The sequence below is a fragment of the Mustela erminea genome, chromosome 18, assembly GCF_009829155.1.
Source record: "Mustela erminea isolate mMusErm1 chromosome 18, mMusErm1.Pri, whole genome shotgun sequence".
Taxonomy (NCBI): domain Eukaryota; kingdom Metazoa; phylum Chordata; class Mammalia; order Carnivora; family Mustelidae; genus Mustela; species Mustela erminea.
Genome location: NC_045631.1, coordinates 2,899,171 through 2,920,497, shown reverse-complemented (window position 1 = coordinate 2,920,497; position 21,327 = coordinate 2,899,171). Strand labels below are relative to the sequence as shown.

Here is a 21,327-nt window from a genome sequence, read left to right as displayed (position 1 = left end):
AAAACCCTTGTTTTTTTCATCTCCGCATCACTATGTTCTAGAAGGCACTGGATAAACACGTGGTGAATTGAATTGCATTGAACAGAGATGCTTGGCTGGTCGGTAAAGGACATTTGCTGCTGACTTACTGTCCTTTCTGTCCTTCTCGCTTGCAGCTTTTCCCCTGCTGGAGCCCCAGCCATACCTGGCCTGGCCCTGTGCTCCTCCCCAGCCCACACCAGCCCTCCATTCCTGCCTCCCTCTGCAGACCTACCACAACCTAGATCCCTAGATTCCTCAGAAACTAGGAGTGGGCCAACATACTCGGGCCATGCTCCTGGTCTCCAAGGCCCACTCCCAGCCTAACTGACCACAGCTCTCAAAGAATGTTGTTGCAAGCAGCCTCACCCCCTTACAAAACCAAATTTGGAGACTATTGTTCCTTTAAGCACACGCTCCCCCCAGTACAGGCCCACCAACATTTATTGAGGGTTTCTCATAAGCCAGGCACTGTGCAAAGTCCTGGGTGGCCAAAGGGCAGTCCCCTTCTCCCTCCCAGCCTCCCAGAGTCCTTGCCCCTCCTGCAGTTGGGGGGCAGTTGCCGTCCTGGGCCAGCTGCCATACGTGAGCTGAAGGGACAGTGTGACAGCCCAGTTCAGGGAAGGCCTGGTGCCAGGCCGAGTCACCAGCAACTGTGGGCTCTGCTCTGTCTCCATCCCTCACCTCCTTCTGGCATCTCCCGGGGCACTTTCTCCCCTGGAATGAGATGCTGGGGTAGGGCTGGGACGCCACACTGGCTCTTTGTTCCCTCGCCACTGGTGAGCTCAGAGTTTCCATGAGAGGTCCAGGATGAAGGCAGGAAATCTGGAGAGGCTCCCCGGGTGGCCCACGATCCACAGCTCCTGTTTTTTCCCCCAAAATCTGGGGCCCAGAGCCATTGTAAAGCCTGAAGCTGAGCTGGATGGATGGCTGGTTACGGTTCAGGTTGGAGGCCAAGTTTGGGGCAAGGAAGCCTCCGGGGGCTTCAGGCCGCGGCTACTGGCCGTCTTCAGTCCCTCGGGCTCCTCTACCAGGCTGTGTGGCTGAGCCCCAGCATCACCCTCCAGCTGCCGTGGACCACTGGCCCAGAGCTCAGGCTTCTCCTACCCCACTCTGGCCTCTGGCTGCCAAGCCACACCCAGCACATCACCTTCCGGGGGAGCCCAGACCTCCTGTCTTCTTGGAGAAAATAACAGGAAAAGCAGAGGGTGAGGGGAGAAATAGAGCGCTCAGTCCCCGGGGAGGAGTCGGGACCCCACACACACCGCCTTCACTAGGACACCTCCCCTGACACCTACAGAGACACAGGGACACACGCTCCGATTCTCTGAGACACTCACTCTGGATTCTTCTAGAAGAGAGGAAGTAGCTTCAGAGGGCACAGGAGGCCCCCCAGGAATGGAATGAAGCGCTTCCCACACTCAAAGGGCAGGACAGTCATTGCTATAGAACCAAGCAGGGGCAGCACAGGTCTCTGGGGCCCGGACCACCTTCCGTGGCTGGATGTCCCCGCTCACTGCTGTTGGCTATTTTATCCCGGGCCTTCATTTCCAGCGCAGCCCTTTTTAAAAACTTTATTGACTTAGTTTATTAGTCTTCCTTGGCTGTGAGCGGAGCAGGGATACTCATTGGCCAGCGGCTCAACCAGCTCAGGATCCATTGGCTGCTCTGCACCAGGCCTCTGTCTCCATTGGCCACCCACTCAAGCCATCCTTCGCCGGTAGGCTCCGACGGCCTTGTTTTCATTGGCTGCCTTCTCCCGAAGCTCAGTCCCTATTGGTTGCCAATAGAGGTAGCGTTTCCACTGACAGCGAATCCGATGGATGGATGAGCTTTGTCCTCTCCGCGCCCAGCTGCCAGCTGTCCCAGCCCGTGCACCGCCGCCGCCCATCCTGCATTAGGGTGGGGAGGCACTGGTGGAGCCCGAAGAGGGCCCAACAGCCTCGAGGAGCCTCTGGTGCTGCCGAAGGTGCTTCCTCCTCTCGTGTTCTCCTGTGACTTCACACACCAACTGGGCAGGGAAGGCCCCCGGAAACCCCTTCAGCCAGCCTGTGGAAAGAGAGACACGGGCCCAAGTGGAACCAAGGGAGGGAAGAGGTCGGGAAGGAAAGGAGGAGGTCCCATGGGGTCTAATGCCCAAGGGTCCCAGTGAGTGCAGGGATTAATGAAGAAGCCTGGAGCATCACGAGAAATGACATTAGAGGCGGAGGCCACAGAAGCAACAGAGGATGGGAGTCCCTCCTGTTCAGCCCTGCAATGGCCGCTCATCTCACTCAGAGGAAGAGCAGGACTTCTCAGGGGAATCTAAGAGGATCCGCATGGTCCGGTCCCCATTACCTCTGTGACCTCATCTGCCCCTCTCCCCTTTTCTCACTCCCTCTAGCACACTGGCCTCCTTACTGTTGCTCAAATGCACTGGCCACAGGGCCTTTGCACTGACTCCTGTCTGGGCTCCCCGACACTCTTCCCCCAGATACCATGTGCCTAAGTTCTTCACCTCTATCAAGTCACTGCTCAGATATGCCTCCTCATGGAGGGACATCTCGACCTCCCGATTTTATTTTATTATTATTTTTTTAAGATTTTATTTATTCATTTGACAAGAGAGAGACACAGTGAGAGAGGGAACACAGCAGGGGAAGTGGGAGAGGGAGAAGCAGGCTTCCCGCTGAGCAGGGAGCCTGATGCGGGGCTCGATCCCAGGACTCTGGGATCATGACCTGAGCCAAAAGCAGACACTTAATGACTGAGCCACCCAGGTGCTCCTTGACCTCCCAATTTTAAATCGTAATCCTACCCAACCCTGGGACTCCTGACCTCCTTGACTCTGTTCCACTTGTGTTTTCCCACAGTACTTATAACTGTCAGGCACACGGTAGCATTGTAATCTTTACACCCAAAGTGGGGCTCGAACTCATGACCCTGAGATCAAGAGTCGGATATTCCGGTCAGGCGCGCCAGTATCATTTACTTGTATATCTTGTTAATTCTTTGTTGTTTCTCCTCCACTGGAACGTGCATTCCAGCAGGGAAAGAATCTCAGGGCCTGGGACAGCAAGCAGCACCCGGGAGGTGCTTAATAAAAATTCACTGAACGAATAATAACTACAAGAATTTCTCACCTTCGGGGCTCTTGTGTGGGTGCTTGGGGGGAGCCCTAGACTCCAGCCTTCGTCCCTCTGTCCTGGCCGCTGCAGAAGGCTCTGAACACAGTTCCTGGGAACAGTCTGGTTGGGGGCGAGTGACACATAGTGGGATAGAGACTCTTTTTAGCTTCTCCCCCATCTTCCCCTGAAGCCTCACATTTCCTTCCCTCCTCCCCTCTGGGGGACACTCACCACAGTCCTCATATACAGTATCCGGGGAGCAGGGTAGGGGGCCCGGGGTTGGAAAGGCTCCCAGCCAGCGCTGCATGTCTGATCTGGTGGGGACAGAGGGAGGAGTCACATTTGAACCAAGAGGTCCTTCTTGGGGACAGACAAGGGCTGCAGAAGAGGGAGACAGAGGAGGAGGAGGGTGGTGGGCTCTGAGAAGCCTAGTGAGGGTTCCCAGGGTGTTTTCTGAAGGAGACACAACTCACAAGGACGAAGCTTGCAGGAGCCGGTGGGTGGGGCGGCCCTGGTGGTTGCTGAGAAGGGAGAGGCGGAATGTGGGGGGTCCGGATGGGTCTGGAACCTGCTGGGCCTGGACCAGGGAGCGATGGGCATAGTCCAGAACTTGTAGCCGCTGCCCGCTGCCCGGCGGAGGGGGTGGGTTGGGGAGGAGAGGCGGTTGAGAGGGAGGACAAGGATCCTGCCGGACCCCTCCTCCCTCCCCCAGCCCAGGCGCCCTCCCTCCCTGGGACCCACCTCTTGGGCTGAGTGATAAGCAGCAGGTCGCTGAACAGCAGCAGGCAGAGGGGGGTGAAGCGAGGGCGCGAGGTGAACAGCACTCCGCCCCTCCGGCAGCCGAGCTCCGTCAGCTCCCCCTGCAGCTCCAGGCGCCGGGACCAGGACACCAAGGGCAGGGCCTGTGAGAGCACGGGGCTTGTTGCAGCACTGGGGGTGGGGATCGGGAAAGGGAAGGTGGGAACCAGGGCAGGGACCGACCTTGACTTTGTGAAAGCGCAGCCTCTGGGTGAGACGGATCAGCTCCTCCGTCTGCTTCATGCGCCCCACCTCAGCGCTGCAACGCTCAATGATCTGGGGTTAGGGGAGTCGTGTCACCCACCCCCACGCACCCCTACCTCTTCTCCCACCCACCCTCTGCCCGCCCCTGTCCCTGTCCCCTTCCAACCCCAGCATCCCTGCTGCCTACCTTGCTGACAGCACTCAGGGCTTTCTGAGCATTCTCCTGGCGACTGGACCCCTCCTCTGTCTGGCGCAGAATATTCTGGGGACAAGGCAGAGCTTCAGTTAATAGGAACCCACCTGGCTTGACAAAATGCTTAATCTGGGTTCACGTGTTGGGGAACCAACCTTGATCAGGCCAAGAGACCTCACCTCTCACTGCCTGCACAACCCTGAGCACCTCGGGTTACCTCCCCGAGCCTCAGTTTTCCCCATCTGTCAAATGGGGAGAAAACACACCTAGCATACCACCAATAGCCCTGTTGTGAGGATTCAGTGACGTAAGGAGACATAAAGGGCTCGGCATAGTCCTGGGTACATGGGAAATGCAAAAGAGAAGGTTGCTACCGTTTTAATCATTATCAACCACAACTCTTAGCGCCAACAATGTAGCAGAGTGACTAAGAGTGCCCAGATTCACATGTTGCCTCTCTCAATTATTTTCCGTGCCTCAGTTTTCCCATCTACGAAGTGGGGTCAATAACAGTTCCTACCCACAGTTGTTGGTAAGGGTAAACAGGTACAGAGCACTTAGAACCATGTCGAGGACGGGGCACTCTGTAGCCCTGTAACTGCTATGACTAGTGTTACAATTATTAGGTTGTCTACACTGGGGATACACAAAGCTGAACAGGATATGAAAATGCCGATAATCTAGATGGGGACTCCTCACACCAAGGCACCCCCATTGCATCACCTGGTTTAGGGAGAAGTTTCTACTTTGCCAGGAAAAGTCTTTCTCAATCTGATCCCACCCCCACTCCCCACTCTGCCTCTCTCTCCACGGGGAAGCATTTTAGACAGCTTTTCCCTAAGTGTCCCACCCATCATGACATATTAATACCCCAGATACACTGCGTGTCTATTTACGAGCCCTTGGGAGTACCACCAACATTGGCACGGCAAAGATTTTCCCCCCGAAGAACTAATTTTTGCCTCTTTGGGAGTGACATCTCTGCCATCGAAAAGGCATGCGGTGGGAGAGCCCAAAGACCACCCCCCATATTCCTCTTGAAACCCAGAGAAAGGAAGGGACCTGTCGAAGGTCCCTCAGCCAGTTCTCAGCAGAGCTAGGTCTAGAACTCGCGTCTCTAGCCAGGGGCGCTTTTCAGCTGCACCCAGTTGGCTCCCGGAGACATCTGTTTACCTCCAGGGAAGGCTTGGTGTGTCCTGGATTGAGAAGCCCGGGGAGAATTCCCCAAGGGGGCCAGTGGGGGGGGGGGGGTAGAGGGGCAGAGGAGCAGAGGACCTCTTCCCCTGGCCCCCTCCCATCCTCCCTTCCCCCAATCCCCTTCCCTACCCCCTTCCCCAGGCACCTGCAGCAGCATACGGAGCCTGGTTATACGCTGGAAAGGCAGCAGTAGGAAGGATGGCAAGGGCAGCCGCTCGCATTTCGGGAGGCTCTGCAGGCGCCTCAGCTCCGCGGAGAACCGCACGTTCGTGTCCCTGCAAAAGCAGGCCACCTCCAGGCCCTGGCCCCGAACCCCGCTTCCCAGCTTCCTCTCCCACGCATGCATGGCCCCGCTTTCCACCTCCCGCACGCTCACATAAGGCGGCTGTAGGTCTCCTCCTGGTATTGCTGGTTCCGCACGTAATCCACGTACACAGAGAAGGGACCCACGGCATGGTCGTGCACCACGTCACAAAGGTCGCTGATGTGGGGGGAAGAGCGTACACGGGACAGGAGCGTCCCTAGAAACCTGAAGGGGAGGGGGCAGAGAGCCAAGTCTACCTGAGTTTGCACAAGAGCTGGGCACTAAGCGGGCGTGAGGAAGGGAAGACCTGGGACAAGCAGAAAGCTAAGGGAGTGCTCAGTTGCCCGAGGCCTGCTGTGGCTGCAGGAACAGGACCCCACTGACCGCTCGCTGACTCCCTGGACACGCTGCACGTTGGAGAAGAGGGTGTGGTGGTCCCGGGGGGTGAGCGTGTCCCGGAGAGCCTGGCTCAGCACGAAGGTGTCTGTCAGCAGCCGCAGCGAGCGCAGGTAGGAGGCCTCCGATGTCACCACCTCGAACAGGCTCTGAGGAGGCAGAGCTGGGCCGTAGTGCAAAGCCCAGCTCCCAGGTCCCACCCCCCCCATCCCCTGCGCCAGCGCTGCCCGAGCCCAGGCATGCCCACCTCCTGCATGCGCCTCTCTTGGGCGCTCAGCGTGTCCAGGAGGCCGCTGGCTCGGACAGCTGGAAGCTCCTGCCACAGTGTGTTGCGAGGTCCAGGGGGCCGTGCAAAGGTGGGACCTTCGCCGGGGGTTGTGGGGGAGGGACACCCATCCTCGCTGACCCCCCAGAGCTCCTCAGACAGCACAGCTGCTCGATAGTTCTGGTATAGGGGCTCTGCAGAGCATACAGAGCACATCAGGAAAAGCCAGCACCCCAGGACCCTTCCCCCGCAGCTTGCTGGTCACAGCAGGGACCCCCACATCTGGAGGCCCTCACCATCCTGCAGGGGCAGCTCCCAGTTCTGTTCCTTCAGCTCCTCCAATCCCTCCTTGTCTCTGTGGAGAGAAAGGGATGGAGTGCCTCAGAGCCCCCACTGGGACACCCCTGGGGATGGGGGGTAGTTGCTATTCACACGCTAGTGTAAAGCCTCTCTCTCAGCTGTTTCAGGATGAACCATTGTCTGAGATACCCTGTTTGTGCCTCAGGGACACTCCATGTGATCAACCCAAGCTCGCACCCCCCTGCTCTGTCCCATGCAACCGAGCAACCTGCCCAGGAGAATTCATGCCAGCTGGGGGTCCTGAATCTAACATGAATGACAAGCCCAAAGGACACACAAGAGATGTTCCCGGTGCCAGACAGATTTGTGGACGGTGGCCGCAGAGGGAGGCTGGAGGTGGGGGACCGTCAAACGGACCCCCAAGACCACCCTCAGCACCCCAGTGAGGTCGCTGGTTGGCTTACCCCCGCCCACAGATGAGGACCCTGAGACCTGGAAAGTCGAAGTGACTTGTCTCAGGTCACACGGCAAGGGACAGAGTTGCTTGTCTCCTGAGCCCGAGATGTGCTTCGCCCCATATTGGGGCAGGGTGGGGGTTGAGCTCTGGGGTAGGGAGTAAGTGTGCAGGGGTTTGGTACCTGCCCTCCGTTGTTGCTGGAGGTGTGTTCTGAGGAGTTTCATCAGTATTGTTCTCTGGAGAGAGATTGCCCACAGTGAAGAGAACAGACCTCCATGTCCCCAGCCCAGGACCCCTGAGTCCAGACCCAGCAAAGACACTTAGTGGCAGAGGAACCAAAGCCCCCAGGGCCTGTTGAGGGTGGCAGTCTGGAGGCTTTTAGACCTCTCTACTTCGGCCCCTTCCCTTCCCAGCCCAGAAGCCCTCTCTCCCAGGCCCAGTACCTGTATGGATTCCATCTTCCGAGGGCGGATCAAGATCTGGCTGGGGCGGGTCCCCAGAGACGGTGGTGTCCTGCCTGACCCAAGTTGGTTTGGGGGCTTTGAGGGGCGGTAGGAGTTTGTGCTCAGCTGTGGAGCGGTAGGAGGTAAGGACCACTGGGGGGAGACCGATGCTTGGAGGGCTGGGGCGAGAGCGGGAGGCCCTCAGTGGGGAGGCACGGCAGAAAGCCCTGGGGCCATCCTCATAGCTCCCCACAGGCACCCAGCGGAGCTCGAGGCCAGGCCGGCCTATGTGACAGACACACGGGCAGCAAGGAGGGCAGGCCAGGCCAGCATCTGTGGGAGACACGGGTGTCCTAAGATGGAGGCCCTTGGGGCCTGGCCCCATGCTGCCCAGGCCCCCTCCCTCCCCTGAACCCGTCCGGCAGGGGGACACGGCGGTCTAGCCTCAAGTCTCTCTCTCCTCCACCCGCCTGTCTTCAGACCCCAGCAATTATGCAAACCAGATTTTCCAAACATGAAATCCATTTTTAAGATCGTAGCCTCTGAAAGCACCCAGTCTTAAAGCACCCAGATCAAAGAAGATGGGCTAGAAGGAGCCCACCAGGGGCCCCATGACACACTTACCCGGAGTGCCGTTCTCCTGGGATCCACTCCCAGCAAGGTTGCCCTGTGGAGCCTCTCTCTCCCCGTTCACATTTGCTGCCCCTTGGGGACCCGACTCTAGTGCCTCTGCAGCCTGGACCCTGCTTTCAGTCCCCCATTCAAACTTGCCAGCCAGTCTCCGCACAGTGCCCGGGGCTGAGGCAGAGCCGCCCTGGGCGGGGACCCCAGGTGTGGGGAGAAGGGGCAGAGTGTGTGAACCGGAGGGTTTGGGGGGTGGGATTGGAGACCGGGGAGCAGGTTCTGGGGTGACAGAGCGCCTGGATACGGGACTGGGTGTGCTAGAAGGCGAGTCTGGGGAAGTCTGGGAGTCAAGGCTGGCTTTAGAAGCTGATGGAGGCAGGAGGGCAGGGGGCTTGAGGGAGGAGGCAGGGGGGTCCCAGTGGATGGGTGTGCCCACTGGGGTTGGTGCATCATTGGAGGTGAGGGCAGGTTCTTGGGGAGATGAGCCGTTGTGGTGGTCCCCTGGGGACTGGGCAGCCCGGGGTCGAGAAGGGGGGCGGGGGCGGATGATCCGAGGGGGCTTCTGGGTAGGGGGTGTTGCTGCAGGAAGAGACTGGGCTGACATCTCCCTCTGGGCTCTTCAAAAGAGTGGGGTGCTCTGCTGGAGTCATCCCCTGAGGAAGAGGGAGGGAGAAAGAGACCCTTAGTGCCCCCAGCCCGAGGGTAGACTGAGGCCTCCGAGCAGAAACTGTGAGCCAACAAAAAGGGCAGGATGTCAGGCTGGATGTCAGGCTGGTGCCTGCCCTCGGCTTCCTTCTCTTCTCGCTGTCTCCTGCCTTCACCGCTCACGTCTCCTTGCCTCCCCACCTGCATTTCTGTTTTCTGGCTTCTGCTGCCAGAGTCAGGCCAGAGGAGACAGTGAGCCGGCTTGGGGGCGCCCAGTTAGAGACCCAGCGGGGGCCGGCGGGGGGGGGGGGGTGGGGGGGAGTACATGAGAACTGGAAATGTAAGGGACGCTGGGCTTGCCCTGTGGCCAGATGCATCTAGCTGCCGAGCTCTGTGTGTGTGCGCGCGCGCGCTCGTGTGCCATTTACACGGCTGCGGTGAGACACGCTGAGAGCGCACCGCTCTGAGCAGACAGGCGCCAGCGAGCGGAGGCTGCTGGGCGTGTGTGGGGGCAAGGTGGGGTGTGCCGGGGCGCCTATCCTCGGCGCCGTCTGTTGGGGAGGGCGGGGGGGGGGCGCGCCTGGGCAGCCGTGTGCGCAGGCGCGCCGCGCGAGCCCTGGCCGTGAGGGATGCATCACTATTTCCCTGCCCCAGCCCGCCCTCCGCCCCCCATTTCCCAGTTCCTCTCTCCGGACTCTCCCTTTCCGGATTATTTTTAGTCTCCTTTTCCTGCCCTGAAGATTCCTGGAGCCTCTGACCCCAAGAGACCAGGAGGCCCCGGGCATGGTCTGTCCTGCCCCGTCCCCATCCCTGTCTGCCCCCCACCCCGACCTACCCCCTCCACTCTGGCCTGAGAGGCCCCGGAGGCAGCCTGGGTCCTGCCAGGAGGCCCGGTGGGTGGGCAGGAGACCAGACAGAAGGTGAGGACCAGTGGGTCTGGGATACCCGCATCTGGGCTTCACCTCCTCCTGCGTGCAGGCGCAGGCGGCAGCAATCCTGAGCAGGCTGCGGGGGGCGGGGGGGGGGGTCAGGGCGGTGCCCCCAAACTCCGGAGAGGAGTCGGCAGGAGAGTCAGAGCCCTCCAAGACCCAGGCTCGGTTCGGGAGAAATGATGCCGGGTGGCGGCTGCGGGCGGGAGGCTGGAGTCTTACAGCTCAATGGCCTCTGTGTTCAGGCAGGAAGTTCCTTAGGTGGCCTGGCCAGTGGCCTCACTAGCCCTCCAGCTCCTCCCCAGCCTTGGCCCTCTCCGGGATCCCTCCCCACCCCCAGGTACCTGCGTTTACTTCCTTTCCCGCCCCCCACTCGGGCCTCTCGCAGGACCCAGGTACTCGGGCCCCACGCACTCACCCTTCAGTCCTGTCCCCTCTGTCACCTCCGAGGGCTGAGTGAGTAGGGGCAGGAAACAGGAATCGGATCCTCCTCCCAACCGGACAACCCCCCCACAAACCACACGGCACTCTACATTCGCACACTAGGGTCTGGAAGATGCGAGAGATCCAGGATCCCGAGGGTCCCGGGAAAGGCTGAACCTCAAGCCCAGAGGGTGGTCTCTGCTGTACCAACCATTCGGTTTGCCCTGCTGTGTAGACGGGGGTCTCCCAGGGGCTGCGGTGAGGATGGGGTAGCAGTAGCACAAGACTGGGATGGCAGAAGGACCCAGGGTCTAAACTTTTCTCTGTCAGCCACTCACACACAGACGGTGTGTGAGTCCCTCCACTCTGTCTGACCCTCTGTCCCGCACCTCACACCACAGCCTGTCCCTTTATTTATTTTTTTTTAAAGATTTTATTTATTTAACAGACAGAGATCACAAGTAGGTGGAGAGGCAGACAGAGAGAGAGAGGAGGAAGCAGGTTCCCTGCTGAGCAGAGAGCCTGATGTGGGCCTTGATCTGAGGACCCTGGGATCATGACCTGAGCCAAAGGCAGAGGCTTTAACCCACTGAGCCACCCAAGCGCCCCTAGCCTGTCCCTTTAACTGCTAACCTGTCTCGCGGGGTGTGCCAGGCCATTATTCACACCAAGGCACCCCCATCCAGGATTCTGCCACCTACCAGCTCTGCGATAGTGCCCCCTGAACTTACCTTTATCTTTCTGGAAGCAGTTTCTACTTTCAGCGGGTCCTGCCAACCCCTTGGAGCGAGGAGTATGGGGCCCAGTCTCTGAATGTCTGTTCCTGTGTTTCTGGGGCGGGAACCGAGGGCCCAGATTGAGATCTCCACAGAGGAAGCCAGTTCCTCAGCCCCACCCGGCCATTGTGTCAGGCGTGTGTGCATGTGTGTATGGTGGGGGGGGCAGGGAAGCAGCGGGAGAGGGCCCAGGAGCTAGAGGAGAGCTGAGACCATCTCCTCCAGGTGGGTGCCGGACATTTGCTGGGACTCCTGCCTGCCCCCGGTTCTCAGTCTGCCTCTCTCTGGGTCCCAGGCGCTGACTCTGCCTCTCCCAGTGGGAGGCTTTGGTGTCCACGAGCACTGGACAGTCAGCACCGCTGGGACTGGGTGGGCAGGGGACCCTCTCACCTCCAGTTTGTTCTGTGCTTAGGGAGCTGAGTCCAGAGGGCAGGGGGTGCGCCGTAAAAGCAGCTGAGGGGGTGGCAGGAGCCACACCCAAGCCTGGCTGCAGGTGACAGGGAGGAAGATACAAGGGCAGTTTTGAAATCCTGGGCCCTCAGCCCACGCCCAGGTGCGTCTCTTTCTAGATCTAGATCCATACGTGCACACACACCCCCAAAAAAGACACCGCAAAGAAAAGCCAGAAAACTGGGATAGAAATGGTCCCTTCCAAGTGAAAGGCAAATTTTTCTCAGTGATCGACCAGGCACTACAGGATCTACCCTCCTCCCTGCCCTCTGCTCGCAGGGGAAGTGGGGTGGCCAGGGGCAGAGGGAGAGGGAGAAGCAGGCTCCCCACTGAGCAGGGAGCCTATGACCTGGTGCTCCATCCAAGTGATGTAGGAAAGATGTTAGGATTCAAAGCGCACGGCCAAGAAAGAATTCTTGAGACCTCTTTGGTGCAAAAAGGTGATTTTATTAAAGCACAGGGACAGGTTCCGTGGGCAGGAAGAGCTGACTGGGGTCATTAGCCATGGCCCATTATATACTTCCAAGTCAAGAGGGGGCTAGGGAGAGTGTAAGTCTCTAAGCAATTTTGGAAGCAAGGTTTCCAGGACCTTGAGGGGGCTAGCTGTTGTTGGGAAAAGGTCATTTATTACTGTTTAATCAAACCTGAGTCATGAGACCCTTCAGAGGTAAATCTGTGGGTTAGAAGCTTGGGGGATGATTGCCAAAATGTATCTGGGGAGGGTGGTTAGAGATAAAAGAAGTTTCCAAAGGAATTTTTATAGGTTAAAGTAGACTTACAGGAAGGGGGGGGGGCGTGGGGGACTCAGGCTAGGATTGCCGCTTGCCCTCAGCAAAGTGTTAACACTGAGGCCCTTGAGTCCCTAGAGGAAAGTCACTCTGGTTGTTTCAAGGACCAGTCAATGGGCTGTAGGTAGTAAGGAAATTTGATCATTCTTCTGCCTTTGTTTCCCACATCATAAGGACCCCCAGATCATGACCTGAGCTGAAGGCAGAGGCTTAACCAACTGAGCCACCCAGGCACCCCTGAGTATATAAATCTAAAAAAAAAAAAAAAAAAAAACCCACAGCGTTTACCATTAAATTGATAGATTATGTTCATAGTTAATTATGTTTTCATGTTAAAAACTAAGCTTCCTGGTGGCAGAATCTTTATGTTTTGTTCCCTGATGTATCCTAAAATTCTGGAACAGGGTCAGGCATATAATAGGTGTTTAATATTTTAGAAATTAAACCAAATTGAATTGAATTTCCCCCCTCCCCAATAGCCCACTAGTCCCCTGATTCACCTTCCCTACAGACCATTTCCACAACTCTGTTGATCCCACTGGTTTTCCATCACACACACACACACACACACACACACACACACACACGGACCAGAAATCCAACCTCCCAGCCTTCACCCCTAGGTCCTTTTGGGCTTTCCGAAAGAGGACATCTCTCCAAGATTACCTCACAGACCCACTCAAGAAAGCTAGATAGACATATGTAGCCAAACGAATCCTGTTTTGTTTAGAAATAGGAATATCTTATTCATTTTGCTACTTATAAAAATAACATTAAGGGCACTTGGGTGGGTCAGTCAGTTGGTTAAGCATTTGTCTTCAGCTCAGGTCTTAATCCCAGGGTCATGGGATCGAGCCCTGCATCAGGCTCCCTGCTCAGTGGGACGCTTGCTTCTCTCTCTCCCTCTGATCTTCACCCCTGCTTGTGCTATCTCTCTCAAATAAATAATCTTTTCTAAAAAATAACATTAAAAAAGATAACCCAAGGGGCGCTTGGCTGGCTCAGTCCATAGCACGTGTGACTCTTGAACTTGGGGTCGTGAGTTCAAGTCCCAACTCGGTGTAGAGATAACTTTAAAATATTTTTTTCAAAAAAAAAATAAACAAAAACAAGGTATCCGGGGCACCTGGGGGGCTCAGTGAGTTAAGCCTCTGTCTTCAGCTCAGGTCATGAACTCGGGGTCTTGGGATCGAGCCCCGCATCGGGCTCTCTGCTCAGTGGGGAGCCTGCTTCCTCCTCTCTCTCTCTGCCTGCCTCTCTGCCTACTTGTGATCTCTCGCTGTCAAATAAATAAATAAAATCTTTAAAAAAAAAAAAAAGGTATCCCCAAAGTGAAGGTTATTAGCTGCAAACATGAGTGGCATCTGGCGTCCCATAAACCATGCCAGGCAGTGTGAGTGGGAACGTAGGCAGCAGAGGACTGGAGTGACCTGGACCACCCTGGGCTCCCTGACCTTCCTCTCTCCCCATCTAGAGTCTTCTCATTGGCTTGACTGTTGGTGAGACATGTTCCCCTCTCCCAGAGGCAGGACAGTGTGTTTGGGGGGAATGGAAGTTCCTTGAAACAATGCTCCAAATGTTCTAACATTCCCGACAGAGAGTTTCTACCGGGCTCACTGCTCAAAGCAACCACAAAGACCCAGACCAAGAGACTTTGCAGAGCTATAAAAATCACCGTCTGTTTCTTTGTACATCTGCCCCGTCTCCTTCCAAAAGGAAACTGAGCTCTGAAAATCCGATCATGCGATAGACGCCAAATTATTTTCTTTCGCACACACATATTGTGTTGTACAAGTGCTTTTGCAAAGGGAGTGAGCGTTTTGAATGCAGTCATACAGTCTCCCACCGCCCCCGCCAGGTGAAGGCTTTCTTTGATACTGCATTCCAAAGGGACCCGCATGGTTTCAAGTCTGTATTCTGCCTCCTTCTCTTAGCATTGCTTAATGACCAGTGATCATGTTGCTACATGGTCTTTGTCACTACACCTTTTCCTGGACTATAATATCCCATCAACTAGGGTTTACCGTCTTGGTAAGAGTAATAACAACCTTCTAGGAAATTCGTCGCCTCCCCCCACAACCCTCCCCACTCCGTCTGGTTTCAACCAACCACAAGAGCCTCCTCGTGGCCATCTGACCCAGGTTTGGTCAGTGACGGGTTCCCATTCCTCTGGCCATGGTGACTGGCCCAGGAATGCATAAGTCACCCCAGCCAAGACAGCCTCCTTCTCCTGGCCCCTGGGAAAGAGCTGCTTTCTTTTTCCTCCAAGGTCACAAAGCAGGAACAATGTAAGTCCAAAGCGATCAGACTTGGCCTCCCTTCCACCACCCACCACTCCCCTGTGATGGAGGAAACCAGTCAATAGTGGGAGAAAATGAGTCCCATACCCAAGGAAAGCAGAGCCAAGAGTTGGAGGGGGACTGACAACTCGAGAGGGTCCCTTGGAAGGCCCCATTTCCTGAGCCACTGAATTCCCTTTTGTGGTTAGGTTAGTGGGGAGCTGGGTTTCTGTCTCTTATTGCTGAAAGAATCAATGATAACCCATTTCTGTGTGCAAGCCACGTAGGTAGCATTCAGGTTTTGCCATTACGATGAACGCTGCAATGGACTTTCTTTTCTTTTCTTTTTTTGTCCATAATGCTTTCAATTTGAAATATAATATTTTAAAAGATTTTATTTATTTATTTGACAGAGAGATCACAAGTAGGCAGAAGGCAGGCAGAGAGAGAGGAAGGGAAGCAGGCTCCCCGATGAGCAGAGAGCCCGACGCGGGGCTCGACACGGGGCTCAACACGGGGCTCAATCCAAGGACCCTGGGATCATGACCTGAGCGGAAGGCAGAGGCTTTAACCCACTGAGCCACCCAGGCGCCTCTTCAATTTGAAATATGACTAACGAAGTAATCAAGGAGTTTCAATGTGATTGGTTTTGATTCTGCTTGAAGATTATTTTCTGGAAGGACACAGGAGCCCTCAGGTCTTATCTCCCAGTTCTTTACCTCCACATCAGGCAGACTCGAGTGTTCCTTGAAAATCAGGTAGGGCTTGGCCAGGACATCTGGGGAGACCACGGAAGCATAGACATAGTGAAGAGGAAATGGAACTATCCAGAGAACAGTGAAGGGGAAGCTTAGGGGCACCTGGGTTAAAGCCTCCGCCTTCCGCTCAGGTCATGATCCCAGGGTCCTGGGATCAAGCCCTGCGTCAGGCTCCCCACTGAGTGTGGAGAGCCGCTTAATGTTCTCTCCATCCATCTCGCCCCTTCCCCCTGCTTGTGCTCTGTCTCTCCCTCTCTCAAATAAATAAAATCTTTTTTTTTTTTTTAAAGGGAATCTTAGCTTTTCAAAATGGAAAGAGGAATAGGATGCTGAAGGAAGGAGAGGCCACATGGTGGGCAACCAGATGGGACGGAACACACACTGAAGGTTGAGCGGGGATGAAGGAAGTGGACAGCAATAATTTTAATTGGTGCCATGCCCGGTCTCCCCCTTCTGGTACCTGGTTTTCCTTTGGGGAACTGTTCCCTCCACCTGCTTCCCGCTCCCATCCTTCTTGCCCAGATTGCCCATCCTGGGAGTGGCACATGGTGCAGAAGCAGCCAGTCAACACATTCTGCCTCCCCTAGCTGCTGAGTTGTGTTCCGGGGCTGAGCGTGGAACACCAGCAGGGCCAAATCTTAACCCACGCAGGATCCAGGCTCCTTCATTGAAGAAGGGACTCGAGTCCCGCTGATAGCTCATTTCCAAAGACAGCTTCCTCAATCCCTCCCATCCCAAATATCCTCTTGCAGTGTGACTGCCACCCCTCTCATCAAGAGGAAGACTTGGTTTTCCCTCCAAGTCAATCTGGGCTGGCCCCGCCGTGACTTGCTTTGATCTAGAGACTTGGGGATGAACCCACGCTCTGCCCGTTTGGGGCCTGAAGAGGACTGGTAGCTTCTGCTTTGTCCTCTTGGGAGCCGGCCATGGGGTGCAGAAATGTGGGCTAGACTCCACTGGGAGGGCATGCGGAGGGAGAAGCCACTCAGAGAACCAGCATGCCCCAGACACCGGCTGGGAAGGAGGTCTTGGGACACGTGACAAGCCCATCTGATGCCACCCAAGGGCATCCACGCTGAGCCCTGACCAAATTCTTTTTTTTTTTTTTTGATTCAATTCTTGATCCACAGATTCATGAGCAGTGAAATGGCTTGTGTCTCAAGCCACTCAATTTGGGGTTGATTCATGATGCAGCTCTGGACGAGCAAAGCACTGTCTTTCCACTAGGGCTGCGAGGCTGGGGGTGGACACAGGGCTCGAGCTGCTGGGGGCCATTAGTGAGGTGGCCTGAGAACAACAACAACACAAGGGAAAGGCGGAGAGACACCCACTGGAGTCCCTGATGCCGCTGGCCTGAAATCGTAGCTGTGTTTCCCCTTCTCAGTTAGGTGGATCAGTAAATTCCCATTCTGCAAGCTCGTTTGTGTTGGGTGTCTGTCACTTGTAACCCAAAAAACAGCCCCTTATGAGGAGAGAAAAGCTGACAATGAAAAAAATGTTGAGTCTGACTGATCTCTGAGGGGGCCAAGACCTTGACCTCCAGTAGAATCTTCTGGAGTCCAGACTCCCCCGAGTATGGGATGAATCAGAAGGGGGCAGTGAGGAAAGGACTGTCAGTTCTGTGAATCCACACAGGTTCTGTTCTCAGTGAGGACAGAGGATCCTGTCCCACTGTCACCAGGGGGAGCCTCAGCCCTTCAGGCCCCCGGACCTGGCTGCCAAAATGAACCCATCAGCATGCGGTCCACCCCAGCAGAGGCACAGCCCAGTGCCCTCCAACCTAGCTTCCTCCCCCCTCCCCTTCTCTCAGGCACCTGGGGCCACCTTTGAGTTTTCTCCCCTCCTCTCAGATCTGTTTCAGGACATTTGTACTCAGAAGAATGTGATTAACAGTTGACAGTAACCAAGATGAAATGGCATTAGCAAAAGAACAGACACAAATAGGGGTGTCTGGGTGGCATAGTCGGTTGAGCGTCTGACTCTTGGTTTCGGCCCAGGTTGTGGTCTCAGGGTCCTGAGATCGAGCCCCATGTCCACTAAGCGTGGAGCCTGATTAAGGACTGTCTCTCCCTCTCCCTCTGCTCCTCCCACCCTGTGTTCTCTCTCTCAAATAAATCAATCTTAAAAAGAAAAATACTTTTAAAAAATCCCTTAGGAAGCCAGGGGCTCCCAGGGAGGAATGCAGAATGTAACTGAACCTAACTGTAGGACAAGTGTGTGCTACAACTTACAGGGCGGGCAGGTGGGCGGGGGAGGTGCTGACCCAGTCACTTCAGAAATAAGTGGAGTCTCTGTGATGACAGGCAGAAGGAAACTGCCTTGTACCGTGGGGCTGTGGGTTCACAGTTCTGACAAGTCCTGCACATGTACACTGGAACTGAGCAATTAAGTAAGTGGATGGTGATAAGAAAGGAGTCAGGTTGGGGTGCCTGGGTGGCTCAGTCGTTAAGTATCTGCCTTGGGCTCTAGTGGTGACCCCAGAGTCCTGGGATTGAGCCCTGCATCAGCGGGAAGCCTGCTTCTCCCTCTCCCACTCCCCCTGCTTGTGTTCCCACTCTTGCTGTGTCTCTCTGTCAAATAAATAAATTTTAAATAAATAATAAATCTTTAAAATAAACTCTTTAAAAAAAAAAAAGAGGGGGGGTGCGCCTGGGTGGCTCAGTGGGTTAAAACCTCTGCCTTCAGCTCAGGTCATGATCCCAGGGTCCTGGGTTGGAGCCCCAGCATCAGACTCTCTGCTCAGCGGGGAGCCTGCTTCCCCCGCCCCCCCCTGCCTGCCTCTCTGCCTACTTGTGATCTCTGTCTGTCAAATAAATAAATAAAATCTTTAAAAAGAGAGGTGGCGGGGCGGGGGGGGGGGGGGGGGGGGGGAGTCCGGCGGCTCATTCTTGGAGTGAGAGTTTGCAGAGAAGCACCGGAGAGGAGGTTACAATGATCCCTGTAGCAATGTATTAGGGCTGGAGTGTTGTATGAACTCACGTTCAGCTTAAAGGAGATACAGATTGATACACACAGAAATATATACACGGCTTACTATACCCTAACATTTACTTGCCCTCCCAGGATACCCCAATGGCAACAAGCACATTCAGTGCCCAGATTTTGGTCTTTTCCTTTCTTTCCTTTTTAGACATGCGTTTAAAGCAATCTCTACAACCAGGGTGGGGCCCAGACATTGGTTTTTGATACATTCTCCAATAGAAGGAACTAGAGCTTCTTGGAAAAACGGCTGATTCTAGCACTGGGACAGGGAATATACAAGACATCCGGGAGCATCATATTGGGTCAGAAAATAGAGAAATGCTTCACAAAAATGTTTTAATTAAAAATTTTTTTTTCTAAAAAAAAAAAAAAAATTTTTTTCTGGGGCGCCTGGGTGGCTCAGTGGTTTGGGCTGCTGCCTTCGGCTCGGGTCATGATCTCAGGGTCCGGGGATCGAGCCCCGCATCCGGCTCTCTGCTCCGCAGGAAGCCTGCTTCCCTCTCTCTCTCTCTCTGCCTGCCTCTCTGCCTACTTGTGATCTCTGTCTGTCAAATAAATAAATAAAATCTTTAAAAAAAAAAAAATTTTTCTGATGGCGAAAGAAATACAGAAAGCAAGTAAAAGAGCTCCCAGGGCTAAAGTTGGAACACTTGGGGCAACAAAATAAAGTATACTGATTTACAACCCAAAGTATAAAATAAAAATCTGTTCAGTCCATACTGATAGAAATCCATAGGTGAATAAACAAATAAATGAGGGCGACAAACTTCCCATGAAGAATTCCAAATAAGGGGGCGCCTGGGTGGTTCAATGGGTTAAAGCCTCTGCCTTCAGCTCCAGTCTTGATCTCAGGATCCTGAGATTGAGCCCCTCTGGCCTGCACCTCCCACACCACCCGCCACCTGCCGCTCTGCCTACTTGTGATCTCTCTCTCTCTCTGTCAAATAAATAAATAAAATCTTTTAAAAAAGAAAAAGAAAAAGAATTCCGAGTAAGTTGTGCAGATACTTCTCCCTCAAGGGGGCAGAGTCTAACTCTCCACTCCTAAGTGTGGGCCGAGCATAGTCACCTCCTTTCAAAGAACAGGGTAGGGGCCTGGGTGGCCTGAGTCGGCTGTAAGTCTGACTTTTGGTTTTGGCTCCGGTCATGATCTCAGCTTCACCCCTCCCCCAAATAAATAAATCTTTAAAATCATGTTTTTAGGGGCATCTGGGTGGCTCAGTGACTCTGCCTTCGGCTCAGGTCATGATCCCAGCGTCCTGGGATCCAGCCCCGAATCCTCATCAGGCTCTCTGCTCAGCGGGGAGCCTGCTTCCTCCTCTCTCTCTGACTGCTTCTCAGTCTGTCAAATAAATAAATAAAATCTTTTTTAAAAAATCATGTTTTTAAAGTAGTCTATTTCTAGGGCATCTAGATATTAAAGATAAACGGCTTAAGCCAGGGGCACCTAGGTAACTCCATCCGTTAAGTGGCTGACCTTTGATTTCTATTCAAGATCCCAGGGTCCTGGGATGGAGCCTTGAGTAGGGCTCCCAGCTCAGTGGGAAGTCTGCTTCCCCCTCTCCCCCCAACTTGTGCTCTTCCAATGGTTCCAAAGCCTACGCACACACCTTAATAACCTGGAGTGTTTTGTTCAGTCTATCTTTCACCTCCCGTTTACCTTCTGATGAAGGAAGTCTGAGGCAGGACTAGACAATTTGCATTCCCTCCTCCCACCCCGGATGCTGCTGGTGCTGCTCCAGGGACCCCACTTTGAGAACTGGTGTAAATTCTAGGATTAAAATGATTAAAGTACTGATTAATTCTCATCCCATCCACCAGGTGGAGAAATCTGGGAGCATCCACTGGAAATTTTCAGGGTACTCTTTCAGAGCCCGTCTTGAGAACCCTGGGGGAGAAACCCACTGTCTGCTCTACTTCACCCTCCAGCCCTCCTGCCTCCCTAAGGCTCAATGAGAGGGAGGTGGAGGAGGGCGACAGAGAGATGGCTCAGGCACACTCCCGGTGGGGCAGCCAGGAACTCCCAGGGTAGTGAAAGGAGCCAGAGAGTAAACAATTGCTAATTTACTGCTTGAGGAGCAAAGGAACATGGAAAACCTTAGAAAGCTTCAAGGGTCAGGAGAGATAAAGCTCTAGGTGAGGAATGACTTGGGAATCACCAAAAGAAGGGGGAAGGGCATTCCCAGCAGTGAGAACAGGATCCAGGAGGGCACAGGGGTCAGCAGCTCTTGACTTTTCTGGAACCCTGATAACTGGACACTTGGTAGGAGTCCAACACTTTTCACTCAGGTAAGTGCAATAGATAATTAGCATTCCCGTTGCCAAAGGAAGCCCTGAAATGTTAAGTAACTTCCCTAAGGTCATCCTGCTGGTAAGCGAGTTACACACTGGAGCTCCAAAGCCGCTGTGAGTCTAAATCTGGAGACTGCCTCACACGCAGGCAGGGAGCCCGTCTCCTCCTCCCCACCTCCCCGCACCCGCCCCAGCTGACATCCCCCATCCTGCTTTCTTTCTCCAAACCTTCTTTCTCCTTCAACCCCTTCCCGAGGTTGCTAGCTTCCCCAGTCTCTTTTCTCAGGTCTCCTGTAATTAACCGTTAGCAGACTGATGAGCAAAGACCCAGGCGCTCTCCCACCGCTAGCTGACCGTGTAAAGCTAAGCCCCGGGATCCACCCCCCTGCCTCTCCCCGCCCGCTCTTCTCTGGATTGCCGCGAGGATCAAGAGCTCGGGGCCGCGGCTGAACTCCCACGTCGTCCTTCGGGGCCCGCAGCCAGCCACACCCCGGCGCTGGGACCTACGAATCCCGCCCTCAGCCTCGGGAGATCCGTCCGGTCCAGCAGGTGTGTCCCCTCCGCACCTGCGGGCGGAACCCCAGCTCCCGGGCTCTCCTGGCGCCAGAGCCCGCGGGGCAGCGGATCTGCCGTTTGGCAGTCCCCGTCCGCCGCGAACCCGCGCTGGAGGTGAAGGGAGGGGCGCCCTCCGCCCACCCC

At 55.1% G+C, this 21,327-nt stretch overlaps 1 protein-coding gene across 5 annotated transcripts; it reads right to left on the bottom strand.

Annotated features, from left to right (window-relative positions):
- Positions 1–444: 444 nt before the first annotated feature.
- Positions 445–11,149, bottom strand: ARHGEF15 (Rho guanine nucleotide exchange factor 15). Of its 5 annotated transcripts, none has more exons than XR_004280586.1 (17): positions 11,035–11,147; positions 8,307–8,959; positions 7,683–8,015; positions 7,421–7,475; positions 6,779–6,837; positions 6,465–6,676; positions 6,206–6,366; positions 5,894–6,046; positions 5,663–5,792; positions 4,315–4,389; positions 4,107–4,199; positions 3,867–4,027; positions 3,599–3,751; positions 3,357–3,439; positions 3,141–3,245; positions 1,359–2,067; positions 445–1,197 (listed from the first exon to the last, which is right to left on the bottom strand). XR_004280586.1 is itself a non-coding variant. In XM_032321340.1 (16 exons), the coding sequence occupies exons 2-16, from the start codon at positions 8,908–8,910 to the stop codon at positions 1,916–1,918; spliced, it is 2,529 nt and encodes an 842-aa protein (XP_032177231.1). In that variant the 5' UTR covers positions 8,911–8,959; positions 11,035–11,147; the 3' UTR covers positions 445–1,915. The 5 variants fall into 5 exon arrangements, 3 of the variants coding, with proteins under 3 accessions (XP_032177231.1, XP_032177232.1, XP_032177233.1); XR_004280585.1 differs by having other exon boundaries at positions 445–1,194; XM_032321340.1 differs by having other exon boundaries at positions 445–2,067.
- Between the last annotated feature and the right edge of the window lie 10,178 nt (positions 11,150–21,327).

What these genes read in the sequence shown, in the direction of transcription:
- ARHGEF15 (XM_032321340.1), bottom strand. Translation starts at nt 8,910, where the DNA reads ATGTCAGCCCAGTCTCTTCCTGCAGCAACACCCCCTACCCAGAAGCCC. An exon ending in CCAGGAGAACGGCACTCCGG is followed by an intron (nt 8,016 to 8,306) that starts GTAAGTGTGTCA and finishes TGTCTCCCACAG; the next exon opens with ATGCTGGCCTGGCCTGCCCT. An exon ending in AAGAGAGGCGCATGCAGGAG is followed by an intron (nt 6,367 to 6,464) that starts GTGGGCATGCCT and finishes CTGCCTCCTCAG; the next exon opens with AGCCTGTTCGAGGTGGTGAC.